Below are 15,442 nucleotides of genomic sequence, written 5' to 3' on the forward strand. Positions count from 1 at the left end.
AATCCAAAAGATGATTTCTTTAACATTTGTTTCCTCACCTTTAGTCTATAGAAAATAGTTTGGGGGTGTTAGAGCAGGCTGGGTCAGATTCAGAATTTGTTCTGAGTGTATGTCTATCTCCTGGAATGTAATATGAATGCAGGAAAGGCAAGATGGAGCCTGGTGATTCTTTTATATCATCTGCACAGCCTATAAAGCTGTTCCCAGGTCTATTGGTATATAGACTGATGCTCAAAATTTTTTGCAAAACTGTTTTCTTTAATATAGAGTAGCAAAATATATGAAAGTTGCTTTTATATGTAGACTATATATATACTTCATAGAAGTGTTATGCTTTTGCAGATCCATGTGTATGGAATTAAATATGCCTAGATGGTGGTCAGAAACAGATACACAGAAAATAAAATAATTTTATTTCTTTTAGGTATATTTACACAGGGCCAGTTACATAGCCTTAAATATATTTGCTCTTTTGGCATGTAATCAAAGTGCATTTATTGAGGCCTGACTGTGAACCTCTGAAGGACACATGCTCTAGTGGATATGTATTTGCAGATTGCATGAAATCAATGCTAATAAACAACAATGAAATTCAGGCAACTTATTCTTATGTTTAAACAACCCCCAAACAGCCAGTTTATTATTTACCCACTCATGGAATAATTATTTGCTTGAAATTGTAGTTTTCTGGCATTGTATTGACACAGCATGAATAATATATTCCTCACATTTGTTGAATAACTGGAGACATCAGTGTTGCACTATGGAGTCTTCTTTTGCCAGTGGTGAATGTAATACCCATGATAAGGTTCCATTTGTCCCTAACTCCTTTCAATTTTTATAAACCAGACACGTGATAATTTCCATAAAAATTTAATATGGTTCAAATGTTGGCACAGAAGTAACATATTTCTCTCTACATTGTCATGTGGCTTCTCAAAAACATTTTTTCCATTTTCAATTTTTATGTTACACCCTCATTTATTTTGCCACCTCATTTAGAGTGCCCTTTTAAAAGTCAGCTGCTGCCCATGACCCAAAATGTTTAAAAAAAGAGAGAATTTTCTTAAACCAATAAGAAGCACATTCATACTGCCCATTTTGGTAACCTTTGTTTTATACAGATTTCTTAATCAAAACCAAAAAGCACAGCAAGCCAGGAAGTTGTATTTATGAGCTAGTTAATAGATTCATTTTGTACACTAGAATAACAAGGAAAAACATAGTAACTAGGATCTCTTTTTTACAGTTTAGGAAAACATTACAGAAAGGGTTTTATATTAATTCTACAAAATTTTAATAGTTCCAGAAAATCTGGATAAATGAGTACAGTAGGCCACTTCAGAATTCCAGATAAGTGACATGCACTGAATTAGTTGACTCATTGAGGCTGAAGTGTCAGAGTGTCTTCCCCATTCTGGCTGCCCCTCCCAAAAGACCAGGAAACTTTGAAGGAAGGCTTTCCTAGGAAACACAAGTGCAATCTGTTTAGACATTTGGAATCTTTGAAAAATCACTTTGGGGTACACTGATTTCCCTGAAGTTAAGAGAAATCTCAAATTAACCAGGGTAACCCTACCACAATTTTAAATAATTTTCCAATGAGGCCACTGTTCCTCTTGGTAGGCCCTTCAAAATATTATAAAATCAGATATTACTTTTAACAAATGAAAGGAAACATACAAACTCCTTTTCTGTGAGTACATTTCTTCCATTATGGACAATAAGGTGATTAGATTAAAAACATGAGTAAAATCACTCATGTTTTCAAGTGAGAACCTGCAGAGACATCTCCTTCCTCTTTATAGAATTAGTAGTCTGAGTGAAGCTTGGAGAGGGAAGAACTTCATATTACTCAGTATAGTAAATTCATGAACTACATACTTTTTTAAAGCCTCAAAACATTTGAATTATTTTCTTCTCCCTTTATGTAACACTTTATACAAACTGATGTGGTAAATATTAAGATTTGCTGGAGCATCCAGTTCTAATAAGATGCACTGGGAACAGAAACCACACAGGGTGGCATGAGGCAAGCCATATGTCCAATGCGAATAACACTGAAGGAGAAACAATATCAGATTGCTCCAGTGTGCTTCTGCTGTCTTTCTGTTTTGATTTCTTATGCACTTTTTTCCCCTGACTTTTCTTCTGCTTTTCTGCCTCTAGACAACATTTTGTTCTCTTCTCAACCTAAGTTTAACAATTAGATTTCACTCTTCCACTTCTGTGGACGAAGTGACAATAGTTTGGTTCATCAAAAGCAAGTCTTTTTATTCTTACTCTAGTTCTTTGTTTGTCTCTTTTTTTCTTTAGATCCCGTTAAACCATATATTTTCAACCTGAAAGTAGTTTAATAACACCTAGAACCATTGGAACCTTTGAACATTCAACATTTAAAAATATGATGTAGGAGGTGGTTAGAAATGCAGAATCTCAGGCCCTACTCTGTATCTACTGAATCAAATCTGTATTTTAATATTGACGACATGCCCAGTGACTCATGAGCACATAAAAATGGCCAGCACTGTCCTGGAAGAAAGCTTTTGAATCTCAGCTAAAGACTGGAGTCAGATTTTTCACCTCTTCTCATGCGTGTGAAGTGGCTCTGGGCCCTCAGCTGTGCCTTTGTCCCCCTCTTTCAGAGTCACAGAAGAAACCATCTTTTACTTACACCTTTTGCAGGTATGTCCGTGATTCAAGTAGACTTAAACTCTTGGGCTTATTGTGGAAGTCACCTTGACTATATCTACAGCGTGATAAATATTTGCTGACCTTTCCACCAATGGCTTTCATCTCTGTTGTCTTTGCGCTGTACATGGAAGATGTAAACTGGCATATAATTCATCAGTAAGTCCCCAGCTCTGCACAGCATATCACAGCTTAGCCATCACTAATAGGAATAATTGGTCTTGACTGATGAAATTGTAAAAGCTTATACCTTCAAGGGTCGTAAACACTGAGCCTTAATTGAAATCAAATGTATATTTTTAAAAAGCATGTCCAGCATCATAGACTCCTTTCTGTTTTGGCTTTGTTGACACTAGTGATGGTAGAGAAACCTGATCAGGAAAGGTTTGCTATTATTACTGCTTTGAATATGAACCTGTGCTTCTCAACACAATAAATTGCTGATTAGGGGAAGGAGTAATATTCTACTTGATTACTGGTTACACATATGGAATAAATCCTATTTTAATGGTGTCTAATGAGTCTTTCATTTTCAAAACCTTACACAAAAGCCTATAACAGAAAGGGAAAGTAATATTTCAAAGGTCATCCTAATGCCACTTAATGTCAACAATCTGTAATCAAGCCAATATATATAGATGGTGATTACAGTCCAGTTGTGATCCTTTAAATATGAAATAATCTCCTAAATTAACAAAGTGGTGCAAGCTAAGTTTCTCTGGATTTGAGGCAATTTATACTTCTTAATTAAGGCTTGTTCCTTGAAAACAGCCTCAGAGTTAAAGAGATTTTTCTCAGAGTAAGACTTCATGCAGTGCCATATTTCAAACCCGTGAGATTTAAAGTTCTGTCACTTCGTGCATTGTTCTTGTATGTGTCTGTAGTCACTGAAATGTGCAATTGGAAAATAATGGCTCCCCTTCACTGCTTTTTCTCAACAGAAGAATGTAATAGGCGCTAGAAACATGGGATGTTTTGTTGGTCAAGAGGTCACTGAGGGAATTTTTAGGCATGCCTATTTCAGAACTAGAATCTGCTTGGCAACAGATTAAATAGTTAAGAGCTTAAGGAATCTCTAATATGAGACTGGCATTCTGCAATATTGTCTCATTTGCAGTGCATATGGAGATAACCCTGCTTTATCCTGGGATGGAGATGTTTCTTTTCAGTCCAGGGCTGCTAGAGCCCATATGACTCTTGCCCCAATTAGAAATGAGTGAATTCTACAAGACATTTTGCTTCTGTCAGGAGATTGTCTTGAGAACATCAACAGTGATTACAATGCGAATTTCATTCCAAACTCACAGGCATACCGTAGCATCAGAATCTCCTAGAGGGCTCCTTAACACTCAGATGTCTGGGCCTGCACCCCCCCAGGTTTCTGTTCTGTAAGTCTGGAGTTGGGCTAGAGAATTTGTGTTTCTGACAGGTTCCCAAGGGTATGGCAATGCTTCCGACCCACAAAATGTATCTTTGAGAATCATTGCTCATGCCTCATCAGTATATGACCTGCCCAGCCACATGTAATGATCTTGATTCCATATTCCCTTGAGTAAAAGGTGAGTCTTAATCCTTTTGTTTCTCTCATTGTCTATCACATAGTGCCATGCTCCTAGGGTTTACTCAGTGTTTGTCAGGGAGGAAAATGAGAATGCTATTGAGATAAAATTATCCATGTGCACCAGACCCTTTTCCTGCCACCACTCCCTCAAACATTACCATTCTGCTTTTGTCTTTCTCTTTGTTCTTCTTTTCCTCCTTCCCCTTCGCCCTTGGATTCTGAGAGTTTGTTTGTTGTTTTTCTCTCATCTTTCTGTATTTGGCTTGTGTTTGAAGCACAGGCCCGATGATCCATCTATGTGTTACTGGGCCTTAGATTCCTGGCTTCACAGCCAGTCCAGGAAGGAGATATCCAGTGACTAAGATATTGGTCTCTTTTTGTGAAGGAGTTGGTTCATGGCAATGACACAAGCAATCAGGTGACAATTTGGACCTTAGATCTCAGGATAAACTTTGCACTTTAGGAATCTTGATGAGAAAGTATGTAGCGAAATTCAAGGAAATTCTCCTGGGGTTCCTGCTTTCCTTTACATTTAGATGTTTCTTTACAAGTTGAGACTCATCCAGTTCAGTTCAGTTCAGTTCAGTCGCTCAGTTGTGTCCGACTCTTTGCGACCCCATGAATCATAGCATGCCAGGCCTCCCTGTCCATCACCGACTCCCGGAGTTCACTCAAACTCATATCCACAGAGTCGGTGATGCTATCCAGTCATCTCATTCTCTATCGTCCCCTTCTCCTCCCACCCCCAATCCTTCCCAGCATCAGGGTCTTTTCCAGTGAGTCAACTCTTCACATGAGGTGGCCAAAGTATTGGAGTTTCAGCTTTAGCATCAGTCCTTCCAATGAGCGTCCAGGATTGATCTCCTTTAGAATGGACTGGTTGGATCTCCTTGCAGTCCAAGGGACTCTCAAGAGTCTTCTCCAGCACCACAGTTCAAAAGCATCAATTCTTTGGCGATCAGCTTTCTTCACAGTCCAACTCTCACATCCATACATGACCACAGGAAAAACCATAGCCTTGACTAGACGGACGTTTGTTGGCAAAGTAATGTCTCTGCTTTTTAATATACTATCTAGGTTGGTCATAACTTTCCAAGGAGTAAGCATCTTTTAATTTCATGGCTGCAATCAGCATCTGCAGAGATTTTGGAGCCACAAAAAACAAAGTCTGACACTGTTTCCACTGTTTCCCCATCTATTTCCCATGAAGTGATGGGGCCAGATGTCATGATCTTTGTTTTCTGAATGTTGAGCTTCAAGCCAACCTTTTCACTCTCCTCTTTCACTTTCATCAAGAGGCTTTTGAGTTCCTCTTCACTCTCTGCCATAAGGGTGGTGTCATCTGCATATCTGAGGTTATTGATATTTCTCCCGGCAATCTTGATTCCAGCTTGTGCTTCTTCCAGCCCAGTGTTCTTCATGATGTACTCTGCATATAAGTTAAATAAGCAGGGTGACAATATACAGCCTTGACGTACTCCTTTTCCTATTTGGAACCAGTCTGTTGTTCCATGACCAGTTCTAACTGTTGCTTCCTGACCTGCATACAGGTTTCTCAAGAGGCAGGTCAGGTGGTCTGGGATTCCCATCTCTTTCAGAATGTTCCACAGTTTATTGTGATCGACACAGTCAAAGGCTTTGGCATAGTCAATGAAGCAGAAATAGATGTTTTTCTGGAACTCTCTTGCTTTCTCCATGATCCAGCGGATGTTGGCAATTTGATCTCTGGTGCCTCTGCCTTTTCTAAAACCTGTTTGAACATCTGGAAGTTCACAGTTCACATACTGCTGAAGCCTGGTTTGGAGGATTTTGAGCATGACTTTACTAGCGTGCGAGATGAGTGCAATTGTGCGGTAGTTTGAGCATTCTTTGGCATTGCCTTTCTTTGGGATTGGGATGAAGACTGACCTTTTCCAGTCCTGTGGCCACTGCTGAGTCATTAAAGATTTTGAAAACCTAAAAAAATGTAAGTAGAAAACAAGGCAACCATTTACTCAGATACCCAAAACATCCAGTTTAGGTGTATTTTGTAACAATCTTGTATAGTTCTACCAAAATATTAGTTTATTTTTAATGTATTTGCATTTAATTGAACTTACAATCTTAGGGTAAAATTGCCTGAGGGAGAGGAAATACTTGTTTGAATTACAGGTTTATTTCCATCATGAATGATAATGAATCCACAAAATTGTTTGCTTTCAAGTTTCATCCAGATACCCTTAGAGAAATGAAGAGGTCCTATTTTTTCTTCTTGTAGAATTGTTAGTGTGGCATGTTCAATCAGATGTTATTCTGGAGCCATTTATCAGTTCAGCACTTCATTTTATTGGTTTGGGTGCGGTTCATGGTTTCTTCTCAGTGAATTTCTTCAATAAAAGCGAGTGGGTGATGTTTTTATGAGCCCCCAGTACGTGGGGTTGCCTTGCTCTAGCCTTTATTCATTCAACTCAGTGAGATCAAATCCCTTCACTCCTTAATCTTTTCTCCTGAAAGTAGTATAAGGCCCGTACACATACCGCAAAGACTTTTGTCTTCTGGATTTCACTGTTACAGAGGAAACATTGGAGATCAGCTGGATTTGCATGATTTTACCGATAATCTCTTTGTTGTCATTTTCAATCTGGGTGCTCATATTTTCCTCCATCTTTGCTATTTTAAAAAAATGGTCATGATGTTATGAGATATAGTTCATTTTTCACTGATTTGCTTGGAATGCAGCAAGCTCTTTGGTTTGATCATTGCTTCTGTTAACAATAATACTAGCAATTTTCTAACTTTGAACATTTACATGGACATTTAACTAGAGAGACCTTGGGAATGCAAGTCTACAGTTAGTTTACATCTGATGAAGTAGGCAGTTGGAATTAGTTCTGGGGCATCTTTGGGATCCCGTCTAATCGCTCTGTGGTAGATCCACTGGTCGTATTTTTCTGGTGCTCACAGAAATCTCATTAAGCTATTCTAAAATGATTCTCTACTCCAGTGTTGGTGCTGAGACAATGCAGGCTTTTCTCTGATCAAGATCTCAGGTGACTATAGAAGATAGTGGATGTTGGGGCCTACTGGGATCTGGGTATCCTCCCCTATAAAATGATGCCCACCCTGCAAAACAACCTTGCTAGGAACCGGGGTACAGGCTTGATGTGTCCAAAATCATAAGCTCATTTTAGACCTAAGTGTGGTCTATCAGGTGATTCCAAGACAAACTGAGTTACAGCAGAAGTGTACACTGTGTTGTCATTCAGAGTGAACCTTAAAAACAGAGATTTGGTTGGCAGGGGCCTCTTAGCCATCAATTGGGGATTACTTTTGAGCCCCTTGATTCTCAAACATGAGAACCACTTGAAAACCTGCAGAAATAAACACTTAACTCCTCTCTCCCTCTAGCGATATAACATTATATGCCTTTCATTCTTTTGAAAAGTAGTTGGCTTTGTCAGCAATCATCTTCTGTTCAGGCTAAATTTACTTTTATGTGAGATAGAAATCAGGAAAACACGAGAATTATTTTAAGAAAAATATCAAAATTGAAATAAACCAACATATGTCTGTGAAACATGTATAACTCTCAATCAAAAATAAGTGCAACTTTCATAAATTTCTTAAAATATTCTAGCATGCAAAATCTAGACAATTTATTTAAATAGATGGTGTTGTGACATGTTTAATTATTCTTCCTCATTTGTTCATCCTCTACTTAAAGGTGAAAATTGAAATAACCAAAACCTGACCCAACTCTGGGTCACCCCTTCATGAACAATGTGCTAATCTGTTGTATTGATAAAAAGTAAGAGAATTGAGGAATTTTATAACATTTCTTGCAGTAAGTTTTAAGTTACACCTGCTAATTTTTAATATAAACCGTTTTCAATTTAACATTCTTTACTTCTATTCCCCTTACCACCCATACATTCCTCTCCAAGATGTAATGCTTCTTAATTGCATTAAACATATTATGTTTTGTTCTTGTAGTTTTTAAATTGCAGTTTTCCTTGCACTGGGAACTCTAATGGCATCAAAATTGCTGAAGGGACATATATATTCCAGGGCTTAGCACCAAAGAGAGAATTAAAGGATAAACACCCATCTCACATTTATGCTTCATATGTAGGCATTCTCTAACATGTTTTCTGTTAGACTGTCACTTCAAGGATTGAAATAACTTTGACCCTCTAATAGTAGCTGATATTTTGCACACAGAAGACAGTAAGTAGATGCTACCATCAATAAATATTACTGACAAACCAATGAAACATTTCTAAAGATCTTCAACTTTCGTTTACAATTCTTCTCTTCAAGAACCAAATAACAAAGTTTCTTTAAAAATGGAGATAAATAAAACTATAACTTTATTTGGAATATGATTTAGTACTAGATGGATTGTCTTGTTCTTTTTTAAAAGCATGTTAAAAACTTTATCTCATTAGGCTTGGCATCACCCTATATGTTAAAAAGGTCACTCTTGGAAGTTTAAAACCACTTAAGATAGAATTAAGAAAGCTTATTATCATAATGATTCAGCAGACACATGTCCTTTTCATCTCTAACTCTTAAGTCTTCAATTTACTTTTTTTTCTCAAACATCTTTCTGATTCTTTTGTTGTTGTTAGTTTATTAGTTGTAAAAAGTTTCTTCCTTCCTGATTCCTTCAATTTAGACCAATTTGAAAATGGAAAAGTGTGTTAATTTTTTAACAAATCTTTAAGGCGTGCTTTACTGTATTTTTATTAACCAAGCCAGATGGCTCACAGCAAATTTTCTCTGACATAATTAATCACAAAAATCAGTTTGGGACACAAATCTGGTATGGAAAGTGGCAAGTATATTCAGTAGAAAAATGCAGTTCACACAAACATATGGGTATTTTTAGAAGTAATACTGTTACTATTTGGATTTCATTTTATTTATTTTTTGTTATAGGCTAAGAACAAACTAAGGACATTTATTTTTCCTGTCCCCCACAACCCCAAACATTCAAGGTCCTTCTCAGCAACGAAAAATTATTTTCTTTTTGCAGTTTGAAGGTTGCAAGAAGGCCTTTTCAAGGCTTGAAAATCTCAAGATTCATTTGCGGAGCCACACAGGCGAGAAGCCGTATTTGTGCCAGCATCCGGGCTGTCAGAAGGCATTCAGTAACTCCAGTGACCGCGCCAAGCACCAGAGGACACATCTGGACACTGTAAGAATGGCAGGAGCTTTCCAACTTCCAGCCTCAAGTCCCGGTGTGAGGAAGTGCCCGTTTGATAGTGGGATGGTGAAGGTGTTTGCTTTATGACCTGCAGGTTATAGGGACAATGCCAAGGGCAGCAGTGAAACCTGGTAAAGAGTCAGAAGGGGCCCTGTTTGATTCTTTCTTTTCCTTTTTCTATAGTAACAAGTTATCCTAAATATTACAGCTGCTGGGACAAAAGGGTTCATATATAAAGCAGAGGCACTTTAGGGGCTGTTATATATAGCAGATTTTAGTACAGAGAATGACTGCTAGAGATTGGACCTTAAAATAAATATTCAGATATCAAGATATACTAAGATAGATAAGATATTCTATTGCTAGAAACAGGAAGCACTTTTTTTTTAAATTTTGGTTCTTTTTTTCTTGACCTAAGAACGTTGAGACTGGCCTGCTTTTTGAAAGTGAATCTGGCCTTTTTCTTTAGAAACCACCTGGTATTTTCACCTTCAAGTGATCTAAAAAGAATCAGCAAATCTTTCCCAAGGGTCCTGTTTCATCACTCTTCCTATGGGTTAACAGCCACATATCCACTGACATACAACCTATGAGAACAATCTATTTTCATTATTATGCCTTAATTCTCTTAGTGCTGAAACATTGTATTCACTTGCTAATGCCCTTTCCATGACTCTGTCTTTTGTTTTCTCAATTATGTTGATCGTCCTCCTTTGCATTTCTCAGGTTTTGATGCCATTTTTTTACATGAGGCTAGGTGGACTGTATGTAATTTTAGTTCACTTAACAAAGCCATCAGGGTAAATGTATTATACATATCGCAGATCTCTTATCCCGCATTCTTGCAAGTAATGTATTCATGACAGTACTTTTTCAGTGTTAACATTCTGATGTCTATTATTAAACTACTTCAGAATTTGAATTTTGAAAAGATACTGTTATTTCTACACACCTTCTCATACATATTTAAGATTCTTCTGATGTTATAGCTGACATATTTATTAAATTTTATATTAGTTGCTATTAGTCATATTGATAGCAGTCATTTTAGCTATACGTCACATAACCTTTCTAAACAGAATTATATCCTAATATACATAATGTGATGGTTTGCCTAGTAAACATCTGAAATATAATTAGAGTAATGTGGCTGTAAGATGGACCCTTTCTGTTCTAGCTGAATTGAGTTCAGTGAATTTAGGACCAACAGAATGGGATAGTAAATGAATAAATTTGGTGAATAGCAGTATTTTTTAAAAGTAGAAATAGGAAAGAGAATGAATTATGTTTAAATACCCTATTTTGTATGTCTAAAATGGTCTTGGTAGAATCTTATAAATTTTACAATTTGTCATTAAACTTTATCATGGAAGAATGAACATTCATGAGACAAGATTGTCTTGAGAAATTGCTTCTACTCTAGCTAGTTATCTGGAGTTTGAAAGAACTATTGTGAGGCTAAGTGTTATGGTTCTACAATACCCTTCTTTGCTTGGAGCTAATTTTAGCTAATCAAACCAAGAGCATTTTCTAAAGTCATTTTGAATTTTAAAAATCCCTTTGGAAAACTTTTGAGAAAAACTACCTAAAATAATAATTTCATGATTCAGTTCAATGCAGTAGCTTTTAAAACTTAACTGTTTTTTTAAAATATTTCTTCATTAAATCTTTTAAAACCATCATGTTTTTCTTTGGAATCCAAACTACCGTCTTGTTGCTTGAAGAATTTATTATTAAAATTTAGGTCCACATTCCCTTTCATTAAGTACTCCTTATGCTAATAACTCCGTGTGTTAATACTATCGGAATTTTAGATAAAGTATCTTTCTTCAATTAAATGGATTCTTTACTTCTAGGAAAATGATTTGCCCATAAAGATGACTGAGTCCATAATTCTAACCCTGAAAAGTGTTATTAAATCAATTCTCTATTAGCATCTTAATGTCTAAACAGGGGAAATGAATTTATAGTATAAATGGAAAATAATGAAGAATATAGTTTGATAAAGTGTAACATGCCATGTAAAGCTTACGTAATCTGAGTTAAAATGACCAGTACGCTTGTACCACTTAGACCAGTCCCTGGCATTGCTGTTTTGACGTACTGATCCCAGGTGGCTGATAACAGGGGAAAGAGTGAAAGCTAGCTGGGAGGAATGGTCAGTATTCAAGCCTTTTTCAAGAGTATCTCAAAATCAAATCCAAAATGACATTAACAATTTTTTATCTTTCCAACCCAAATAATGGTGACAATTATAATAATAATGGCATCAATTTATATAACACATTAACATTCCCCCCAGTTTTTATATACAGCATCTCTAAAACAAAACATGAACTTATGTGGTCATAACATGACTGCCAGTAAAGATGTTGGCTTATTTCCCCCCAGGCAGGAAAGGGAAGACTAGGGGAAAAAACTGTGTGAACCCACAAAAGATTCCCAGGTTAAAGAAAACCTTTGTTTACCCAATGGAAGCTTCCTTGGCAGATGACTTCAGCCCATAATTGGCACATCATTTTGCAGAAACTGTGACTTACTGAGAGGCTGGTTCATCCATTGTTCATTGTTAGATCCCTGATATGTACAATGTCTAGCACATTATCAGAGCGAAAGAGCTGCTGAGTCATTCAGCCAGTCAGTCAGTCAATGAGCAAACACATCAGATAATCAGACTTAGAATTCAAATTAGGATTGTCAAACTAAATTATATATTCATGATTTTATCTTGTTATTGGAATAAAAATTTGCAACAATAGCAATAAAAAAGTGAAACACATATATGGTTTTTAGAAACCAAAAATATAATTCACACAAATGTTGGCCTACAAAATGACAAGCAAGTGCATGAAAACAGGAGCAAAATATAAATAGTAAGGAAAACAACCTGAATTTTGGGGGGAGTGGGGTTGGTCAATAGAATAGCATGTTTCTAAAGTGAGAATTCTATTGTAGAGACAGTTTCAGTTCTCTTCCTCACATTTCACCTCATGCAGGCACAAATTTAACATCTCAGCAGATCAGATACTAAGTAGATGCATGACAGTTAATATATCTTATAAACGCAGTTAATCTTGTATTTTTTTTCACTTATAATAAAGTTTTTATTTATTCTACAGTGTAAAAGTCACATCCTCAAACCTTTGGTTTGAATTTAGTTGTTACAGTAGGAATAGTTGCTAAAATTTGAATCAATGTGTAATGCTATCATTCAGTCATTCCTGATTATCATGTACCAATCACTAGGGTCATAAATAAAGATTCTAGACTCTGTCTTGGGCTCTACACCTTACATCTCTCAGGTGCATGGGAGAATTAGAGTAGCCAGAACTTGTTTTTTTTCTCATTGTGCTCAGCCAAGAACTTATTCACCTAATCTAGGCTTAACAGCAGGACTCCTCTGCAACTAATAATATTAATGTTTCTTTGGCTGATTTTTCATGTGTCTGTTGTTTGAAACCTGCTGTCTTCTACTTACTTTCCACTAATTTTCCCTTTTAATTCTCTCCCTCTCTCTTTCTGAATCAGGTTTCTTCTGAAACATTACCAGTCTTTTCTGGACTTTTCTACAGCTTCTTTATACCTGAACTCTTAAAGAATATGTGTTTCCTAATTTCTGACAGTACCAGAGATTGTTTTCAGGGGAGCATAATTGTAAGTATGACTGGAGATACTAATAAATTTCATATTGAAAAATGCCACAGGAGGTTTCATGGCAAGAGGGCATTCTGTAGCAGTCTCTTAAAAATCTTCAAAGACAAGCCATCTCTTTGTTTCTTGAAAGTTTATTCTTCTCTTTGCCTTGATGCAAACTTACTAGGCTTTCTAATTAAAATGCATGAGTATCACATAGCAATTCACATCAATCAGTTGGCAACAGTTCATGCTCTGAAGTCAATAGTCTTTGAGTAAATCTTCCTCAGTTACCTTTATGATTTAACCACAGCTCTTTCTTTCTTTCTTATTTAGAAACCTTATGCTTGTCAAATTCCGGGATGCACCAAACGCTACACAGACCCAAGTTCCTTAAGAAAGCATGTGAAGGCACATTCTTCCAAAGATCAGCAAGCAAGGAAAAAGGTAACTTTAAATGAAAATTTATCCAGCCAGGAAAAACACGTTTAAATTTCTCTTGCAGTACTGGAAACTTCTGTGGGACATTGGTAATCCTAATGCTTCTCAAAGTGTAACATATTTTTGACTCTGAATAGAGAAGTCTTTCATGAAATAGTAGCAAGGCTGTGATTTTCATAACTGATGGAATCAGATATGAATTTCTGGGGAGAATTTGTATAATAGAAGTTGAAGAAATTAGTGAAAGTCACCAAAACTGGAAAGTAACAAAATTAAGTCCAAATAGTTAAAGAAAATTGAATTGGGAAAACAACACAACAAATACTCTTTCTGGTGATAAGTGCTTAATAAATATCAATAAAAAACCACAAAATATCAATTGGCTAAAATTATTAGCTCCGATGAAGAAGGTAGGATGAGTATGGATAGAACATTGTTCCCTTTAAGCTTAGAAAATACACGTTTCTTAATAGGAACTATATATGAAAGTCTGAGAAAGAAATTGAACCCAAAATCACTTTTGACATCATTGAGGGCTTAGTGCATCTCTCAGAGTTCTTAGAAGCTGTAGTATCTCTCAGATTTGGAAGAAATGTTAAAGATCAACCTGCCAACCCACCTGACTTATCCTCCTGACTTCATAAGATCTCCAGCAAGTGGTTGACAATACTGTTCTTTAACATCTTGAGAAACAAAGAGCTTACTACCTTTCAAGGCATTTTCTCATACCAGACTTTGAAAATTTTTGGACCAAAAAGTATGTTCTGATTATGGCAGAAAATATGCTGACCTGACCTTGGTTTTTACCTAATTCAAGAGTCCTCCATAACTAATCTCAGGGAAGTTTAAGTCTAAACTTATTTCAAGTGACTGAACACTGTTGTTCAGTGGCTAAGTCGTGTCCTACTCTTTGCGATCCATGAAGCACACCAGGCTTCCCTGTCCTTCACTGTCTCCTGGAGTTTGCTCAGACTCATGTTCATTGAGTCAGTGATGCCTATGATTTCCTATGGTTTTATTAAACCCTATGGCATGGTTTTCAGGTCACCTTGGCTTCAAGCTAACCAGAATCTTTCATTCTTTTATGGTCTATAGGGATTTAGTGCTTTTATTTTGGGATATGCTCTGTAACCTTTTTGTTACTTGAGCTTTTTCTTCCTTGGGAGGTGGTAGCACAATGTCATTTGAGGGCTCATATACGGAAATAATTTGACCTCTCCACTGTGAGTCAGAAAAATGTCCAGTTAGAAAAATTTGATAAAAGTTCTTATTTATTTATTTATTTTATAGGCAAAGAACTTTTTATTTTATTTTTTTATGAACAGATAACTATTTATTTATTTATTTTTAAACTGTTTTAAAATATTTTAATGTATCATAAAAATTTGCTCACATTAATACATATTTTATTTACAACAGTAGAATCGAAACTGTTCCTAGGAAGTGTCTTTTTTTTTTTTTTTCCAATTTTAGGAATCTTTACTTAAAAACAACCTTATCTTAAAATGGAGTAACTTTGGTTTTACAAGCAGCAAGCAAAGTACAGAAGCAAAAATGCATTACAGGAGCATTAAGTTCTACATTAGGTCACAGCGTCTAATCTGAAATCACACCCATAATATCATTTTTCAGGATATCTGGGAAATAGTTATTTCCCAGGATGTCTGAACCATAGCTACTCTTATTTTGACTTTTAATTGTAAAAAAAATTTTTTTTTTAATAGCCAAAGCAGATGTCATCATTAATGACGTCAGTGTTTTTCTAGGTATGAGAAGATGCAAGAATTGGAACTCATAAAACCTTTTTCTGAAAAGATCTAACTATCTGAAGGCCTGTTCTGCCAGTTGTTTTTTTTTTTTCCAGAGCACAGAGTGCCTCATTCCTGATTTTCACCCTGAACTTCTTTCAGGGGGTGTTGAAGGTCAGC

General features: G+C 36.2%; 1 protein-coding gene across 4 annotated transcripts in view; it reads left to right on the top strand.

Moving 5' to 3' along the window:
• GLIS3 (GLIS family zinc finger 3) overlaps positions 1-15,442 on the top strand; it is a 508,364-nt gene that overhangs the window by 371,158 nt on the left and 121,764 nt on the right. For 3 of the 4 annotated variants that reach the window (XM_088837911.1, XM_055428294.2, XM_055428301.2), the window contains 3 exons: positions 9,270-9,431; positions 12,969-13,094; positions 13,410-13,520. In XM_088837911.1, coding sequence (XP_088694037.1) covers positions 9,270-9,431; positions 12,969-13,094; positions 13,410-13,520 — 399 coding nt within the window. The remainder of the gene's footprint in view (positions 1-9,269; positions 9,432-12,968; positions 13,095-13,409; positions 13,521-15,442) is intronic. The other variant, XM_055428295.2, reaches the window with a different exon arrangement.

The sequence above is a fragment of the Moschus berezovskii genome, chromosome 7 (assembly GCF_049115385.1).
Source record: "Moschus berezovskii isolate FMDL1 chromosome 7, NW_MosBer_1.0, whole genome shotgun sequence".
Classification (NCBI taxonomy): Eukaryota; Metazoa; Chordata; class Mammalia; order Artiodactyla; family Moschidae; genus Moschus; species Moschus berezovskii.